Source organism: Stigmatopora nigra, chromosome 3, assembly GCF_051989575.1.
Source record: "Stigmatopora nigra isolate UIUO_SnigA chromosome 3, RoL_Snig_1.1, whole genome shotgun sequence".
NCBI classification, from domain to species: domain Eukaryota; kingdom Metazoa; phylum Chordata; class Actinopteri; order Syngnathiformes; family Syngnathidae; genus Stigmatopora; species Stigmatopora nigra.
This window is the reverse complement of record NC_135510.1, coordinates 8,883,074-8,900,296: the sequence shown is the minus strand read 5'-3', so window position 1 is coordinate 8,900,296 and position 17,223 is coordinate 8,883,074. Positions and strand designations below refer to the sequence as shown.

At 40.5% G+C, this 17,223-nt stretch overlaps 1 protein-coding gene across 7 annotated transcripts in view; it reads right to left on the bottom strand.

The window, feature by feature from the left end:
* The window catches only part of mical2a (microtubule associated monooxygenase, calponin and LIM domain containing 2a), a 33,022-nt gene that overhangs the window by 13,047 nt on the left and 2,752 nt on the right, over nt 1-17,223 (bottom strand). For all 7 annotated transcript variants that reach the window (XM_077713773.1, XM_077713772.1, XM_077713770.1 and 4 more), the window contains 3 exons: nt 2,677-3,043; nt 860-1,067; nt 32-148 (listed from right to left, as the gene is read on the bottom strand). In XM_077713773.1, coding sequence (XP_077569899.1) covers nt 32-148; nt 860-1,067; nt 2,677-2,940 — 589 coding nt within the window. In that variant the 5' untranslated portion in view covers nt 2,941-3,043. The remainder of the gene's footprint in view (nt 1-31; nt 149-859; nt 1,068-2,676; nt 3,044-17,223) is intronic.

The window sequence follows — 17,223 nt, the reverse complement described above, 5'->3', positions numbered from 1 at the left end:
AAGGGTTAGATGTGAAATTGTGTTTACGGACCTCCATTTTCTTGGTTTTCAGGAGGTTCTAGAAGCTTAACAAACTCCACATTGATGTGAAATTCCACTGCAACGATAAGAGCCACCTTCAACAGCATCAATTGCAGCTGCCGGATACCTTTTAAGACACAGATCATTAAAAAAAATAAATGTGACAGTATAGTAAAGCTCATGTGTAAGCCTTCTTCTTTGGACTACACCACAACATCGGAGTAGAAGTTATACGCATTTTGGAGGCAAATTTTGTTTGATTAGGATACAAAACAAAAACCAGACATTACATCATAGCAACAATAAAAAATGGAGGACAACAGGCGAAAGAAGCATCTGTTCTCACAAGTCAGGTCCAACCAAATTACGAAAAAAAAAACTCAAGTTATAGTCCTGCATCAAATAATTTGCATAAATGAATAATATAATGCCAATTAAGTGTGTCATCTGAGTGGAGCAGTGGCACTGCATAATATGACACAGAAGCAAAAACTTAGACTGATAGCAGACATCCTAAGCAGACAAATTCAAAGCATCATCAAATTTGATAGAGTGGACTCTCCTCATTATACCATCTAACCTCTAAATTTAAATTAAATAGGCTAATCTGTTAATCCTGAAATTATTTTTCCATAACTTTTGACCACATGAACCTAAAATTGAATCGCCTCTTTTGTTCCATATTACAAACATATCCAGAATCCCTTTATGCGTTCTTGAGTTATCTTGAACAAAAGCATACAAACAAACAGACATAACAAACAAACAGATGGAGTGAATGGAATACATAACCTCCTTCTACCTTCTAGTGGGGGTAATAAAATAGTGATTTACTCACTGATGTGATCTATTGCGCCAGCGCAGAATTTTCCGTAGAACTTTTTGGCCCCGAGACCCCGCAGGTCATGAATGGTAAACGGCCAGAGATGCAGCACATTGTTTCTGGAGAAGGTGTCCCTCTTCTCGATCACCACCACTTTAGAGCCCATCAAGGCCAGCTCGATGGCCGTACGCAGGCCGCACGGACCTCCTCCGATGATGAGGCACTACAAAAGACAACTTATGATTAAGTAGGTGTCACATTACTCACAAAAGAGTGTACATTTTTCCACAGCGGTGACATTCCCTCTACTTCCTAAATGCCACAGAGTGTGAAAACACATGCTATGATCATCAAGTAGATTAGAAGGTTTGCCAAAAGGAACATCTGCCAAAAAATCTTGCATCAGCGTGAAGACGTTATAACAAGTTTCTCTGATTGAACGTCGGCCACAAAGCCAATGAAGTCACCTTGAGTGAATCTACGGCATGGCTTTTTGTCTAAGAATGGAGCCCAAACATGACATCAGCGTCTTGGATGATAGATGAAAGAAGTGACGCAAGTGTGCTGGAGACTTTCTGGGAATGTTTTTTTTCTTTTTTCTTGCATAAATGTTTAAACACAACTGTGTATGGCATGTCATTTTTTTCCCCCTTTTGGTATATCAAGCAGATTTGAAAGAATGTTAATGGTTTTGTGAGCTACTGAACCCAAAAAGAAGTTTTAAACTTTGAGTGAGAAGAATGAAAATGACAACTAGGAGACAGTTGTTGTTGTTTTTGCACAAGAGGGGGATTTACTCACCATGTTTGTCTCATCTTGTTCTGGTAATAAGGCTGATGTCAGAGTTTCACCAGCCAGTGGTTATCATGAGCATGACGTATTTGCAGGTGTCAAACAAAACCAGCGGCAAGCTACACTTCACAACCAACTTCAAATGGACACGATAGAAAGTCTTAAAAATGCCGCTTGATACGCTAAATGTTTTCTTTATTTAGTCTTGTTTCTAGTGACTTTTTATTCTGCATTTCCGCTGAGTAAGGACAACCGCACTTCCTGTTCCACTTGCGACCTCGTTGTCACAAAGGAAGCACTGCCCAGTCACTGCTGCACCATTGGCGGACATGAGCAAAAAAAAAAAAAACTATTCACATTTTGAAAACAGCTTGATAGATACGGTCCTTCTCGCCAAGGATTTCGACCGTAAACCCTAAATGACATCACAACCTCGAAAGTAAAAGTCACCATGAGTGCCGAATGATAGCACATCTGTTGTTTTAATAGCCTTCATAAAACTAAGTCACAGACAATTTAATTGTCATGTACAAGTTGTTCTCTGGTTTATAATATCCTGTAATCAGGACTATACTTTAACATTACAACATTCTAGATACCATAATTTTTTTTTATATTAACTGTTGTCTCAACTGCAGAGAGATGAATTTCGTGGTTTCTAACTCCGAAAGTAAATGCGATAGCATTAACTGAAAGAGTTGGTATCATATGATTATAGTGTGGCTATACCATCATTACTAAAACTAAATATATGTGATGAAACTGCAGTTTCCAGTTGCTCTTTACTCTATACAGCACTGTAATTACAATTTAATTAGTCATGCATGGATTAGCATGAGGTCACATACTTTTTTCCGATCTAACTGTGAAAACACTTGAAAGTTTTTCCAGATGTGCCTATATTTGTTGTACCATACGCCTTTGGATGAAAAGTCTACTTCATTTAAGTGGGAATAAATAGATTATATCCATCGAAATCAAATGGAAAATATCCATCCACCCACAAAACAAACCTACTAGAAACCTGTTGATAATCTTACCCTGGTGCCTACAGTGGCTTGAGCATTCTTGTACTCCTTGTGGGACATTCTCTTATCCAGTTTGCTCCATAAGGCTTTGGCCTTCCAGGAGGTGACCTTGGCCTTCAGACTGTCGTAGAAAGTGTCATGCTCAGCGGGGTCCAAGTCCAGCTGCCGGCAAAGGACGTTGAAGGCCTGCAGTGTTCCTTTACAGGTGGAAGCCTGGACAAAGTCCTCGAAGAGCTTCCCGCCATCGCTTTCCCTCTCATCCTCCGTCTCTCCCATCTCTTCCCTACGGATGCGGCGGTGCGCCCAGGCTGGAGCTTGTCGCAAGCGATCCGCCAGATGTAGCTACGCCCTCCGCTCGGACTGTGCCACCATGCCCGGTCTGAGGAGGAAAGACACACGCAGTCTGATGTCATCTGGTGGCCAAGAATTCAGTTACATGGCTGAAGTGACCATATTTGGGTTTTCAAAAATATATACTACATTTCATTTGGTTGCTGTACCATCCGAACACAGGGTTACCTTGAGATGTGATTTCAATCAGGCTAGTACCTAAAAACCTCATCTCAAATAATTTATCTCCACTAAAATCAATGGAATTTTCATTAATCTAAAAAAACACTTTAGACCCCAGGCTTTGTTTTTGTTGTTCTTAGGGCACAATCTAAAATTGCTACTCTGGTTATTTGTGGACAGATCAGAATTAAGTTTGGTTGCTATATATGATACACATCTATTCAATGTGCAATATTTTAGAATTACCTTGCCTGTACATGCCTTTTAAAATTACTTATTTATGTTTTTACTGGGAAACACGCACTTTGTGGAGTAGCACCACTAATTTCATTATACACAGCTATTGTATAGCAATGACAATAAAGGCTTTTGGAGATTACGAGATTGAGAACAGGTTTTAGTATATTGGACGCAGACATGAAAGGAAAAAAGGTGGAGACCACAACCTCTGTGAAGTGCAAAACCTTTGACATTCCAATGTCCAACACCCGTGGCCCTCCCAAAAAAAAAAACCCTGTGGACTTCTCATCCAACTCTGAGCCTCAGGTGGTGTTGCAATCAAACTGTTTATTAAGCACTTTTAAGACAGAAACCAGCGCACGCCTCTCGCAAACCTGAGGCGCCACATTCAAAAGACAAAGCCAGCTTCAAATCCGCATCCGCATCATTCCATTGTCCTACCGACCCTCCCGTGCTGCCAATCCCGACCCTCAGCTCTCAGAGCAGACATTCAAACGCAGGCAGAGCACATTCCTCTAAGCATGTGCCTGGACCAGCTCGGAACTGCCCTGTCAGCAGGACAGCAAAAGCCCCATCGCACCACACTATCACTTATGCTGTGCGTAGATGTTTCATGGGAATTTGGGAGAGAATATAGTAAGCTATATTTCCAGAAAGTGTCTGGAAAAATTTCATGGGATGGACACTTTACATGTGAGTTCACTGGGGATTATTGCTAATCTAATGGAAACGTATCATATTCAAGATATGGGAGGGGTTTTGTTTTTTTCATTACACAACTCTTAGTTTTATATTTAGCTTGAAAGTTAAACTTCAGCTGAGAGCTGTCATATATTTAACCCTTTATAGGCCAAATAACTATTTTGGTTAATTAACCCTACCCAACGTTAAGATGTTTTTTTAACTGTCACATGGCCCTCTTTTGACTCATTGATTTAATGAAATTTTCATGTCCAAAAAATAACTAGTTTATTAAATTATTTTTTTTAAAGAAAGAAAATATATTTTGCTGAAGCCCTGAGTAATTCTGATACAGATTTTTCTTTTTTAATTTCATAGTATTTAACTAATTACATTGCCTATAATTGACAAAAAAAGAAGTCCAATTGTGAATGCATATCTTTCAGGGACATTGAAGTCAATCCAGTTTGACAGTGACTGAACGATAACTAGATTAGACATCTAGTTACATCAGTGGTAGCTACTGAATTCAATGAGTGCCCTATAAATACATTCATTTGCAAATTTTGACATGTTAATATGATTTGTTCCAATCATGAAGAGCATGAGAATGTATCCTGTCACCTTGTTTGCAGCTGTCAGAATTAAGCTTATGCTTGTTTGACAACATCTACAAGGATCTTCTTCAACTGACAGTCTGTTACTGCCCAGACATCTTAAGCATACAAATGACTGACAGGTGCTCTCAAGCATGCTAGAAAAAAAGACATTCGTACATAGTGGTATGGGCTCTTGACACAACATCCATCGGAGTGATGACGGAGATTGATTACTGCAATTACCATCCAGAAAAAAGCAATTCTGAGCAATTGTGAACTCCACTATCCAATAATTGATTTATTACTCCTAATTACTAGAGCTCATAAATCTCTCAGTTTTGTAGAATGCCCAGAAAATTCCTGTTGACACATCTCAGTCTGCTTTTGTTATTCAGTTCAAGGGAGAAAAACGGGTACAAATGAGTGGAACCATATGCAACAGAGGCTAATGAAATGCTACCAGTTAGATCTCTCCTCAGCCAAGTCAAGGCATTGGCTGAATCAAGATGGTCTCGATTTGATTAATGCGTCCGTGATCGTCACAGGCTGACAGAATGGAAAAGTCACTTGTGGGTAGACGCGGACAGGCCGCAGCACGGCTGTAAAAATACGACTTGATGACAGACTGAATGGAGAAAATGCACGGGCCAACAGGCAGCAGACATCACATCTGAAGCGGAAAACGCCCAATGGCATTGGACGCCGTCACGTTTTAAGACTTTAGTCTGCAAGAAAGAAAACCTGTTAGTTTCAGACAGTACGATTATTGCTTTAAATCAACACCCACCAGAGTGTGCAGACTTCTTTACTTTGGTGTTCCACAATGTGTTCATATAGTATCAATAAATAAAAAACATTGTGTGTAATATTAGTAAAAGCAGACTGTTTCTTGTTCTGACTTTGTTTTAACTTGAAGGACGGGGAAATCCAGCCAATTCCAGAAGCTTCCCTTAGGTTATTCACAAATTGTAAACAAACAAAAGAAAAACAAAAGTTCCTCATAATACAAGACTCAATCAATATACTAATACGCTATTCCGGAATGACATTATAAAGAAGAACAATAGCATTTTAATACTTTGTTATTATAGTGTAGAGTTTAGTACAGTACAAGCTGCCTGTCAAAATGACCGTGCTGGCAAGACTGCATAAAAGACATGCCAAGCAGGAAGGTGGAATGTTAGGAATGTACTGCACCCGTTGCACCTGGATTGCTTGAGCAGGATTACTGTCAGGTTCATTAATAATTACCTTCGTCCGTAATTATCAATAACTGCAGGAAGACATCTTATTCAATTATTGACATTTAATTAAATAGAAATGGATACAATCAGATAAGAAGCTTCCGGAAGGGAGAGTTACAGCAAGCGTCACCGTACGACTTCCGAACGTCTCCTCGAATAGACATTTTCGTCCTATTCTTATGGTCACAAGTTACAGAGTTGTTGATCATTCCATCACGTATGAGTAAAAACAACATCTGGGACTACAATAACAATCAAGGTATTTTACTAATAACAAAAACAGGGACTAGACCTAACAACATTTAGATTAGAGTAATTATACAACCTCCTTGACCTAAGAATCATATAATATAATCATAATCATATAATCGTTACATACAGAAAAACCCGAAATGTACGGTTACATAACGATAACAATATTCTTGTTATTGTCCGAATAGCCCTGTCCTCGTCACCAAGGGCCCACCAAATCTCAAGGACTGAGATTGGGTGGATTGTTTGTATAACCATCCTGGAACAGGCTGTCTAGGTTAAAGATGACTTGGCGTGACCTTAAGACTTTTGAAAAACAGAAAGAGAATGATTTAACAAAGTAATGAATTAATACAAAGAAAAGAAAGAGATTGATTTAATAAAGAAATGAATTAATATAACTATTATAATAATAAAACAGAATAAACCCAACATTCCCCCGTTTTTATAATATGTATGTTATTAGTCATTTCTTAGTAATCACTAAATGGTAATGTCGGGTTACTGTGATTTTTCCCGCCTACTCCTTACTCCCATGGCTGGTCTGAAAGAGAAAGAACATAATTATATTCGTCCAATTGGTCCTCGGATTTACCGTACTCCTGGACCTCACTGTTTTCCCCAAGCCGTCCCATAAGATACATCTCATGTACTTTAGAATTTGTAGGGGCAATTGCGGTAGCTATAAGTCGGCTTATCAAGGAGCGCAAACAGGGGATAATACAGCACCCACACAATGTTAGGATAGCGGTAATTGTGCCTAAAGTCACCATGAATGATGTAGCCAAATCTTTATATTTTCCAAAGGTCTTATCCCACCAATCTGACAATGCGGACGTATCTACTCCAGAATGCTCTTGCATATTGCGGTTCAGTGTTTGCAGGCCAGTAATGGCCCTGGTGAGAGATCCACTGGGTGACGTGTTGTTCGGTATGAAGGTGCAACATTCTTTTCCAAACATTGCACACACGCCCCCTGTTTCAGCAAGGATCATATCCAGCGCTATGCGATCCTGGAACGCCATCAGACTGGTAGCTGCCAGTTGCTCCTTTATGGCCACAAATCCCTGTTCAGTATAATTTCCGAGTTTTTGGACATTGTAATGTAAGTAATTTATTCTATCCACATTTTTGTTTGGGGTGATTAGAAGGAAGATAGACTCCCAACCTGCTGCGATTTGATTAGCCAGCTTATACTCATCTGGTACGCCCCGGGGGATGCCAATCGCATCAATGTATGTTGGATCTCCTTCCCTCCATGCCTCTCGACGATGTCGGGAGGGTCGACCCTTCAGCATCTCCGAATTTTGAGCCGCCAATTGTATCTCCTCCACTGTGGATGGAAAAACAGACACTGGTAAGAGCAGTGAGACCAAAGCACATAGTCCTGCCGCGTTTTGACAGGAATCGTATATTTTATCTCCACCACACCACCACCACAGGTCAGATCGTGATATTAGGGGTGCAGTTGTTTTTAGAACGCCGGTACACCACGTCTCATTTATCGCCCCCAGCTTCAGACCATGCCCTGTAAGGTTTAAGCAGGAAAAATGATTAAAGGCAACATGTTTTGAAAATGTGGGTATCTCCTTTTCTCCTTTTGTAACAGAGTATACCTTATTCCACTTCTCACAATTTGGACTTACATCTTTTTTTGTCATTACCTCTATTACACAATCAAAAGTAATCTGCGCGGGTATTATTCGTAAAAGAGGTCGAGGCCCCATACATGCTACACAAGATTGATTTATAGCGCCAACTGTACTTCCCATTAGCAGTAACCAATTATTCCATGTTTGGGAAACCCCTGTCGCAGTAATGAATTCCTCATCCCTGGTCATTTTCCCTTTTAATCTGATTATGGCCGAACCGGGCGTCCCCTTCTCCAAATTTTCTCCCTCAAGATCCATAAGCGTTTTTATTTCTGTTGAGACACAAATGTAGAATTTGAAAAACATGTCTTCCCCACTTGCCCATGGTCTTAGGAAATACATTTGACAAGGCCCTTTTCCACATTTAATTTTTTCCGTCTGGATCACTATCTTTAATCCTTTCAACGTATGGGTTAATTTTATCAGGGGTCTGATGATTTTCGCGCAAGGTTGTGTACTCCACGTTTTCCAATCTTGACCAGTTTCTGCGACAAGGCTCCCCCAATCCTCATACTGAACCGTTATATACCACTCATACCCTCCCCCATAGGCTGATCCCTTGTATGTTGTTTGGGATAATCGTGTTTCTAAAGTTAATTTCTCCCAGAAAAGGTAGATTTCCGCGGTCTTATTTTCTGGAAAACAGAATATTGTGTGTGCGTTTTCCCTTGGAACAATATCTTTGAAACACGTTTGTAAATTTGATTTGGTGGGTGTTATCATGTCGTATAATTTTTTCCCAGGGACAGCTTCCCTTTTTACCCGTTTGTAAGAAGGTGTATCTTCGATTGAAACGCCTCCTCCTCCTTCTCCAATTGTAGAAAGCAGCCCTACTGTGGATGGGAATAGAATCACAAACATCAATCCCATTGCCCTAAGGGCAATGATTGTTTTTGTTTTTAACATGACCTTTTGGTTTCTCTGGGAGAGTTTTCCTTTGGAGCGTTTCAATTGAGATAACCCTCTTACTGTGGGAAAGATGGATCCAGGTAGCTCTCTCAGCTATCTTGATAGCAGTTGGGGTGGTCAGCAACACTTGGTATGGACCTTCCCACTTGGCGTCGCTCCAGTGTTTCTTTTTAATGCTGCGTATCAGCACCCAGTCTCCAGGAACCACTGTCGCTTCGTCCGTTTCCTGTTGAGAAGCAAAATCTCCCTCTGGTAACTTAAGTTCGGTGCGCTTTTCTAAAGATTTTCGCATGTAGTCTGCTAAATTTGCCTCATCATCTAATTCCCATTGTGTAGTGAATAATGGTAATTTGTAGGGTCTACCGAACAGGACTTCATATGGGGTTAATCCATTTGAAGCCGTGATGTTAATATATAATTTTACTAAATCAATGCATTCTGTCCATGGCCTTTTTGTTTCTTCCATGCATTTTTTTAGTCTATTTTTTATGGTTCCATTCATTCTTTCAACAAGGCCAGCTGATTGTGGATGGTATGCGCAATGATTTCGCAGCGAAATATGGAACCTAGTGCCAATTCCTTCAATTATTTTATTAACAAAATGAGTACCATTATCACTATAGATGGTTTCTGGTATTCCATATCTTGGAATTATATCCTTACATAATGCCTTTGCTACTGTTAAAGCATCCGCGGTTTTTGCTGGGAAAATCTCAACCCATTTTGAAAAGGCATCTACAATGACTAAGCAATATTTTTTCCCTGCACTCTTACTTAATTCAATAAAATCCATATGTATATTTTGAAATGGATATGTAGCTTTTGGGAATTGTCCGCGTTTTGGCCGTACGGCCCCTTGGGAATTATGCCGAGCACAAATCAAACATGCTCTACAGAAATGTTTTGCGTATAAATTAAAACCGTACGTCTTGTAGTGGCGTTGTACTAAGGCCACCATCCCCCCTGTTGAGACATGTGACTTCCCATGACTCAATATAGCAGCCCATCTAAACAAGTTTTTTGGTAAGATTGGCTTCCCCTCGATACTGGTATAAACCCCATCTTTTAATTTTGCCCCATTGTCAATCCATTTTTTAAATTCCAATTGTGGACTCTGTATCTGCATTTTTGCTAAAATGTCTTCCGATAGTATATTGTTTTTATATACAGAGTCAATCATCCCAATAAAGGGTCTCCCCGCAGCTTCCTTCGCTGTCTTATCAGCAAAGGCATTTCCCAGGGAAACCTGATCCTTTTTTGAAGTGTGTGCCGCACATTTACAAACAGCGATTTGTTTTGGAAGCTGAACTGCGGCTATCAGTTGTTGCAATAATTTGGCATGAGTCACTGCTTTACCCGTAGACGAAACCATGCCCCTATTTGCCCAATAGCTAGCAAAAACATGGCACGACGAGTACGCATATTGACTATCAGTGTAAATCGTGACAACACCGTTGGTCATCAAAATGCATGCTTCCCTTAACGCAACCAATTCTGCTGCTTGTGCTGAGTAATTTGGCGGCAATGGTTCTGCTTTTAAAACTTTAGTCGCGGTGACAACCGCATACCCTGCCCTTAATTTTCCCATTTCATCTATCCTGGCAGAACCATCAACAAATAGGACTTCACCGCTGTCTAGCGGTTGATCTTTCAAATCTTTCCTACACCTTGTAGCCTCTTCAGCTAATGCTTGGCAATCATGCCGTTCCCCATCCCCTGGAATTGGCAACAAAGTAGCTGGGTTAATTTTGACGCACCTCTCGAGTGTGAGATGCGGTTGTGAAAGTAAAATGGCTATGCAAGACAAATGCCTGGCAGGGGACAAAAATTTCATATTAGTCTGTAATAACAATGCAGCCACTGCATGCGGCACCCTAAGGGTTAAAGAATGAAAAAGTACTATTGTGGCGCTGCTCTCTACTGCCATGGAAGCAGCCACAACTGCTCGCACACAGTGAGGTAGCGCGCAGGCCACCTTATCTAATCTGGTTGAAAAATATGCAACAGGCCTCAATTTCCCTCCGAAATCCTGAGTTAAAACAGACGTCATGTACTCTCCTCTACAGTCCACCATTTGTACAAAGGGTTTATTATAATTTGGTAACGCCAAAATCCCACTAGTAACTAGCATCTGTTTTATTGTACAAAACGCATTCTCAGCCTCTGCCGTCCAATTCAGAGCCGAGTTCATTTTTAACCCCTCTTCATTCATTAATTTAGAAAGGGGGGAAACAATTTCTGCATAATTTGGAACCCACGCCCTGCAGTAATTAGTAAGACCCAAAAATGACATGATTTGTCTTTTAGTTAGCGGCTTGGGTGCTTCCAACACCACCCTCTTTCTGTCATCCAAAATCTTTTTCCCACCTTTCACCAGATTATGTCCCAAATATTTCACTTGTTCTTTACAAAACTGCAATTTATTTCTGCTTATTTTGTGGCCCTCCGACGCCAGGTGCCTTATCAATGTTACAGTGTCCTTTTTACACACTTCCACACTAGGCGACGCCACAAGCACATCATCCACATACACAATAATCTGGCTGCCCCCCGGTGGCTGGAATCTTGCTACACTGCTACTCATTATCTGTGAATATATCGTGGGGCTTTCACAGTATCCTTGTGGTAATCTTGTAAAAGTATATTTTTTCCTACCGAACGTAAACGCAAACCAATATTGACTATCTCGATCTAATGGGATGGAGAAAAAAGCATTACTTATGTCAATTACCGTAAAAAATGCTGCCTCTGGATCCAAATTATTCAGAAGTGTGTGTGGATCTGGCACACACGGCGCGCGTTGAATTACTGCAGAGTTTACCGCTTGTAAATCCTGAACCATTCTCCATCCCACAGAAGGAGCCGCCTTTTTTACTGGAAAAATTGGGGAATTACAAGGTGAATCATCACATTCAATTATCACTCCCGCCTTTAACAAATCTTCAATTACCGGACTTATTCCTTTTAAGGCATCAGGTTTTAGTGGATATTGTCGTATACATGGCCTAAATTCACTTTTTGGTCTAATTACTACAGGTATAACCCCTTTAACGAGCCCTACATCGGAAGGTCCTTTTGACCATATTTCAGGAGGAACTGTTGCTAACAACTCCTCCTCCTCTTCCGATAATAGATATACTTCCCTAGTTGTTTGTGATTGTCAAAGCAGGTAAATTCCCACATTCACATTCACCCCCACCGTCTGAAACACTGCCTTTCTGTATGTTTCCGTACTTTCGCTATACTCAAGACCTGTATCCAACATTATCCAATCACTCGTCTCGCGGGCTGTTTGTATAAAGTCACGTATCACCTCCTTTCCCTGATTATGTGGCTTGCATAATACAATGTGTGGAGTTCCCCACTCGAGAAAAAGAATCTTATATTCCCTTGACAACTCAACCCCTGCCACAACTGTAGAAATTCCGTCCGTGTACATATATTCCAATTTAATTTCAGACGGCGTGACTCGTCTCAATTTGTTTTCATAAATTTCGTCAGGCCCCTCCGTCATTTTGTACCACATTATAACATGGAGGGAGTTTACGCTCGCCACACTCTGCCGCGTCTCAATCAAACTAGCAGCTGTAGATAACAAACTGTTTCCCACACAAGCCGGCGTATTATTAGACACATCCAGAGTATAGTAAAAGAAAGCAGGTTGCTCTACATGCAAAACATTTAATTGGCCACAATTAATTTCCTTTCGCCTTTTAACCACCATATTTCCACTAGCGGAGGGTACTAACGCCAATCCCAATTGTAATAGTCCATCCCTACCCAGTAAATTGACAGGACACTCTTTTACCACTAACACCGACATTTTGCATGTTTCCCCTTCCGGATCCCTTATCCAAACCGGAAACGTCTCTGAAGCAGTAGCAACCTGTCCATCAGCTGTCGCCACATAAACCTTATCTTTCATGAATTTAATTCCCGGAACATCCTGTGTAATTGCAGTTTTACAAGCTCCAGTATCACACAAAAAGGTTAAACGTACCCCATTCACAAACAATGTAATTTCAGGTTTAATTGAATCAAGTGTCAGTATTTCCGCTAAATTTAGCTCCACTCCCCTAGACTGGACCCCACCAGTTGTCCCACTGGGCCCTGGCCCCACGCCAGGCCTTGCTGATTGAGTCCCAGCCCTAGAGGCTCTGTTGTCTGGGCAATCCCGCGAAATGTGCCCAGTTCTCCCACAAATCCAGCATACATTACTTTTAAGTGTCCGATATTTATTTAACTTACCCCCATCTTTTTTCCAGTTAATTTTGTTAAATTTTTTATGCCCTTCTTCTCTTTCTTGATAAAACATTTCTTCCCCCGCAGAGGACGGCCCCCCATGTTTTTTACCTTTTTTCTTTAGCACCCCTTCTGCATGCAACGCTTGATTTACGTATTGGTCAAGCGTACCCGTGGGCCTATCTACCCAATATTTCTCAATCCATTCTCGGAGGGCATGATTCGAATTAGCGTGTAACACATTTTTTAGTTGCTCTTGATAAAGGCTGCCCACCGTGTTATCCTCAGGAATGCCACTGTTGACTTTAAAACAAGCAGACATCCTGATTAAATATTCATCAAAAGCCTCATTATCTTTTTGTTTAGCTCTACCAATCGCAGTATAATTTGCTTTTGTTTTAAATTTTTTCGTGGCACGCTCTATCAGCTCACGCACTCTTATTTCCAATTCACGGCTATCATGAGTTAATGATCCACACTTTGATTTTGGATCCCAATCTCCTCTAATAGCATGCCAATCACCTTTTAACGCGGCCATCCAAATCTGCTGCGTTTCTACTCCATTTAAGTGATATGACCGTCTAATATCTTCCATCTGCACGACAAATTCCCCCACATCTATTTTGTACGACGTGACGCCGTCTACGGCTTTTTTCACGTCGTCCTGAGTCCAGGTTCTATGTACCAAAATAACCCGGGGTTGGTCACTTTCCACATTAGGGTTAGCAACCTCGATCATGGGGAATTGTTCAAGCACCATGTTATTCATTAGCGGCTTTTCAGGCGGTGATAGCGTTTGTCCCAATGTTTTTGACCATTCCCCCACGGATCCCCCCGACCTGGTCAAACGGTCTTGTGCATCTGTTGGAAAGGGTACAAACGGATTTGTTGACCGTACCCCCCCAACCTCCCCCGACAATTGCTCATTGGTTTCCTCTTTTTTCACGTCCCGTTTCTTACCCACCGGGCCCGTCTCAGAATCCTCTTTTCTTTGGAAAAACACAGCCTGCTCTGTGCTTCCCGCCCCACCTTTATCAGCATTTTTGGCATTCCCATCACAACGTTTTTTCGCCATTAAAAACCAAAAATAGGTGTCATTATAACCATCCTTCTCCATTTTCCTTAGGTCCCCTTTATGTTTAGCGCGTATTTTATCTTGTAATTCAAAAATTTTTTGTAAATCAAGCTGGCCAGCAAACCCATAATTTTTTATCCATTTATTTAAATGTTTAACTTTTGAAGCGCTTTGTCTTTCCACAAATTTCCAATCCTTACAAGCTAGACATATTTTTGGATCGTCATCCAAACCCGCCTTGTTACACTTGTTTCCCATATTTTACTTCTATTTTTTTTTGTAGTGAGTTCGTGTGCCTCACACAGTTAACTCTATTATTTATAATTATTATTAATGTTATTATTATCTATTCGACTGTATCGACTGTATCTCCTAGGCCTTTCCTAATTTTACTGCAGAAAACACACAAACACCATACAACGTATATTCGTGCCTACCCTTTAGACACAGGACACTCCCCGGCCCCAATATCGTACCTCGTACAATATATTCGTGCCTACCCCTGAGACACAGGACACTTTCCAGCAAAGTGCCCCACCGTACCTGCCATTGACTAGTATAAACACAGGGTTTTATCGCCGTCACCCAGGACGCGAAACCAGCCCAACAATGGGCCTCACATACAATGTCCCTTTAACGCATTTGTAAACACCTTCACAACATGCAGACATTAATGTGGACTTACCCGAGATCCATCAAATGTCTCCCTCCAGCAGGAAAAGTCTTCAACCGCCGAGAATCCAGGCGCCCCCGTCGAAAAACTCCGGCCCTGGAAAAGGGTATTGAAGACGCCGTGCACGGTCTTAATCCAGATGTCGGTCAGCAGCGCCTGGGTTCCCGCGTCGGTATATTGACCTCCAAAGCTCCGAAGGACCAAATGTCAGGTTCATTAATAATTACCTTCGTCCGTAATTATCAATAACTGCAGGAAGACATCTTATTCAATTATTGACATTTAATTAAATAGAAATGGATACAATCAGATAAGAAGCTTCCGGAAGGGAGAGTTACAGCAAGCGTCACCGTACGACTTCCGAACGTCTCCTCGAATAGACATTTTCGTCCTATTCTTATGGTCACAAGTTACAGAGTTGTTGATCATTCCATCACGTATGAGTAAAAACAACATCTGGGACTACAATAACAATCAAGGTATTTTACTAATAACAAAAACAGGGACTAGACCTAACAACATTTAGATTAGAGTAATTATACAACCTCCTTGACCTAAGAATCATATAATATAATCATAATCATATAATCGTTACATACAGAAAAACCCGAAATGTACGGTTACATAACGATAACAATATTCTTGTTATTGTCCGAATAGCCCTGTCCTCGTCACCAAGGGCCCACCAAATCTCAAGGACTGAGATTGGGTGGATTGTTTGTATAACCATCCTGGAACAGGCTGTCTAGGTTAAAGATGACTTGGCGTGACCTTAAGACTTTTGAAAAACAGAAAGAGAATGATTTAACAAAGTAATGAATTAATACAAAGAAAAGAAAGAGATTGATTTAATAAAGAAATGAATTAATATAACTATTATAATAATAAAACAGAATAAACCCAACAATTACCCAAGAGACAACTTGATATAACGACCACACCACCAACATAAAATTAATCACTTGGAGGAATGAAAATATGGGTTGTGATCACTCCGAGAAGGATTTTAACAACATCCATGCTGTTTGCAGTTATCAAATACCATCCGTCCAACTCAATAACACAGCAGCTAAAACAAATATTTGCATGGATCTACTGTACTATTCTTTAAAAGGCTTATTGGAAAAACCAAAACCAAAGGTCTACTCCCCAACAGGAAATAAGACATACTGTGGCCCCTAACAGGACTCAGTTATATAATCCCCATATTTTTTTCCCATTCCAGATAACCCTTCAACATCCCTCAAACACTCGAAAGGAAATTTCAAGCAGTTTCCCAACCCTATAAAAAGTATAATTCCCTTGTAAATAATGGATATAAGGAGGTCGTATTCCACGGTGGGAATCATAGAATGTTATCAGAGTTGAGCCAACAGACACGTCCTAAAAGAGAAAAATCAACAAAAACTTCCACTCCCAGAAACCAAAGGAGAAGGCAGTGTGGTGATCATCAAGTGAGCTTCTGGTGACGCAATCACCAGGAGAATACAATAGGAAGCTGACGACACAAAGGAAAACATTGGGAGTGCTGGGAAGCGCACACACTTTACAGCCAGTCACCACACAAAATGACAAACTGGGCCTTAGAAAACCAGGAAGGAACCATCCGTTCAGCCTGATAAGCACTTGCCGTGCCAATGGGCTCCGTCCATCAACATGAAGGTCGCGGCTGTATCTACGCTATGATATCAGGCAGCCTGTCTAGACAACTACAAAATACAGAATATATGTTATTTTCCCACTATAGAAAAAGTGAATATTTTGGTCAGGTTTTTTCTCTCTCTGTCTCACAAATATATACATAGATACATAGACATAAATACAGTAATCCCTCGAATAGTGTGGGTAATGTAGACAAGACATGGCCGGGTTTCATCATTTTGACATTTTTGGGAAATTTATTTTAAAATACTTGATATAAAAAACCGTGAAAGCTGTGAATAATGAAGCCGCAAAGTGGAGAAGGATGACAATACAAACACACATACTGATGAAAATCTTTTACACAACCTTTCCCAGCTGAAAAGGGGTCAACGGTGTTAGCATTGGCCAAGAATAGACAATTTCTCAGTCAACAATGAGATGAGAGAAGCTGAGAATAGACAAGTATCATTGGGTTGCAACCCATGACCTGTAAATGATATCGTCAACAAGAGAGCAAGTAAACAAGATCCAAACATTGGACAGCTTTCAGCTCATTGGAAGCAGTTCAATGGAAAGTACTAGCTCTTTCTTTCATTCTTTTCTTAGGGTGAAAGTATATCAAAATAAATGTAATTTAATCTACAGTTTGTGAAAAGAACACCTTTAAAAAGGTTTGAACACATTAGCTCAGTTATTTTGAAATAAATTCAATTTCCATAAATTTAAAAGAATTCAATAAGTCACAGTAACTCATTCAACACAATAGAAGTGTTTTTCAAGATTTTACAGAAGTCCAAGTTTGTAGAAAAGGTTAGTGTGGACAATATTTAGACTT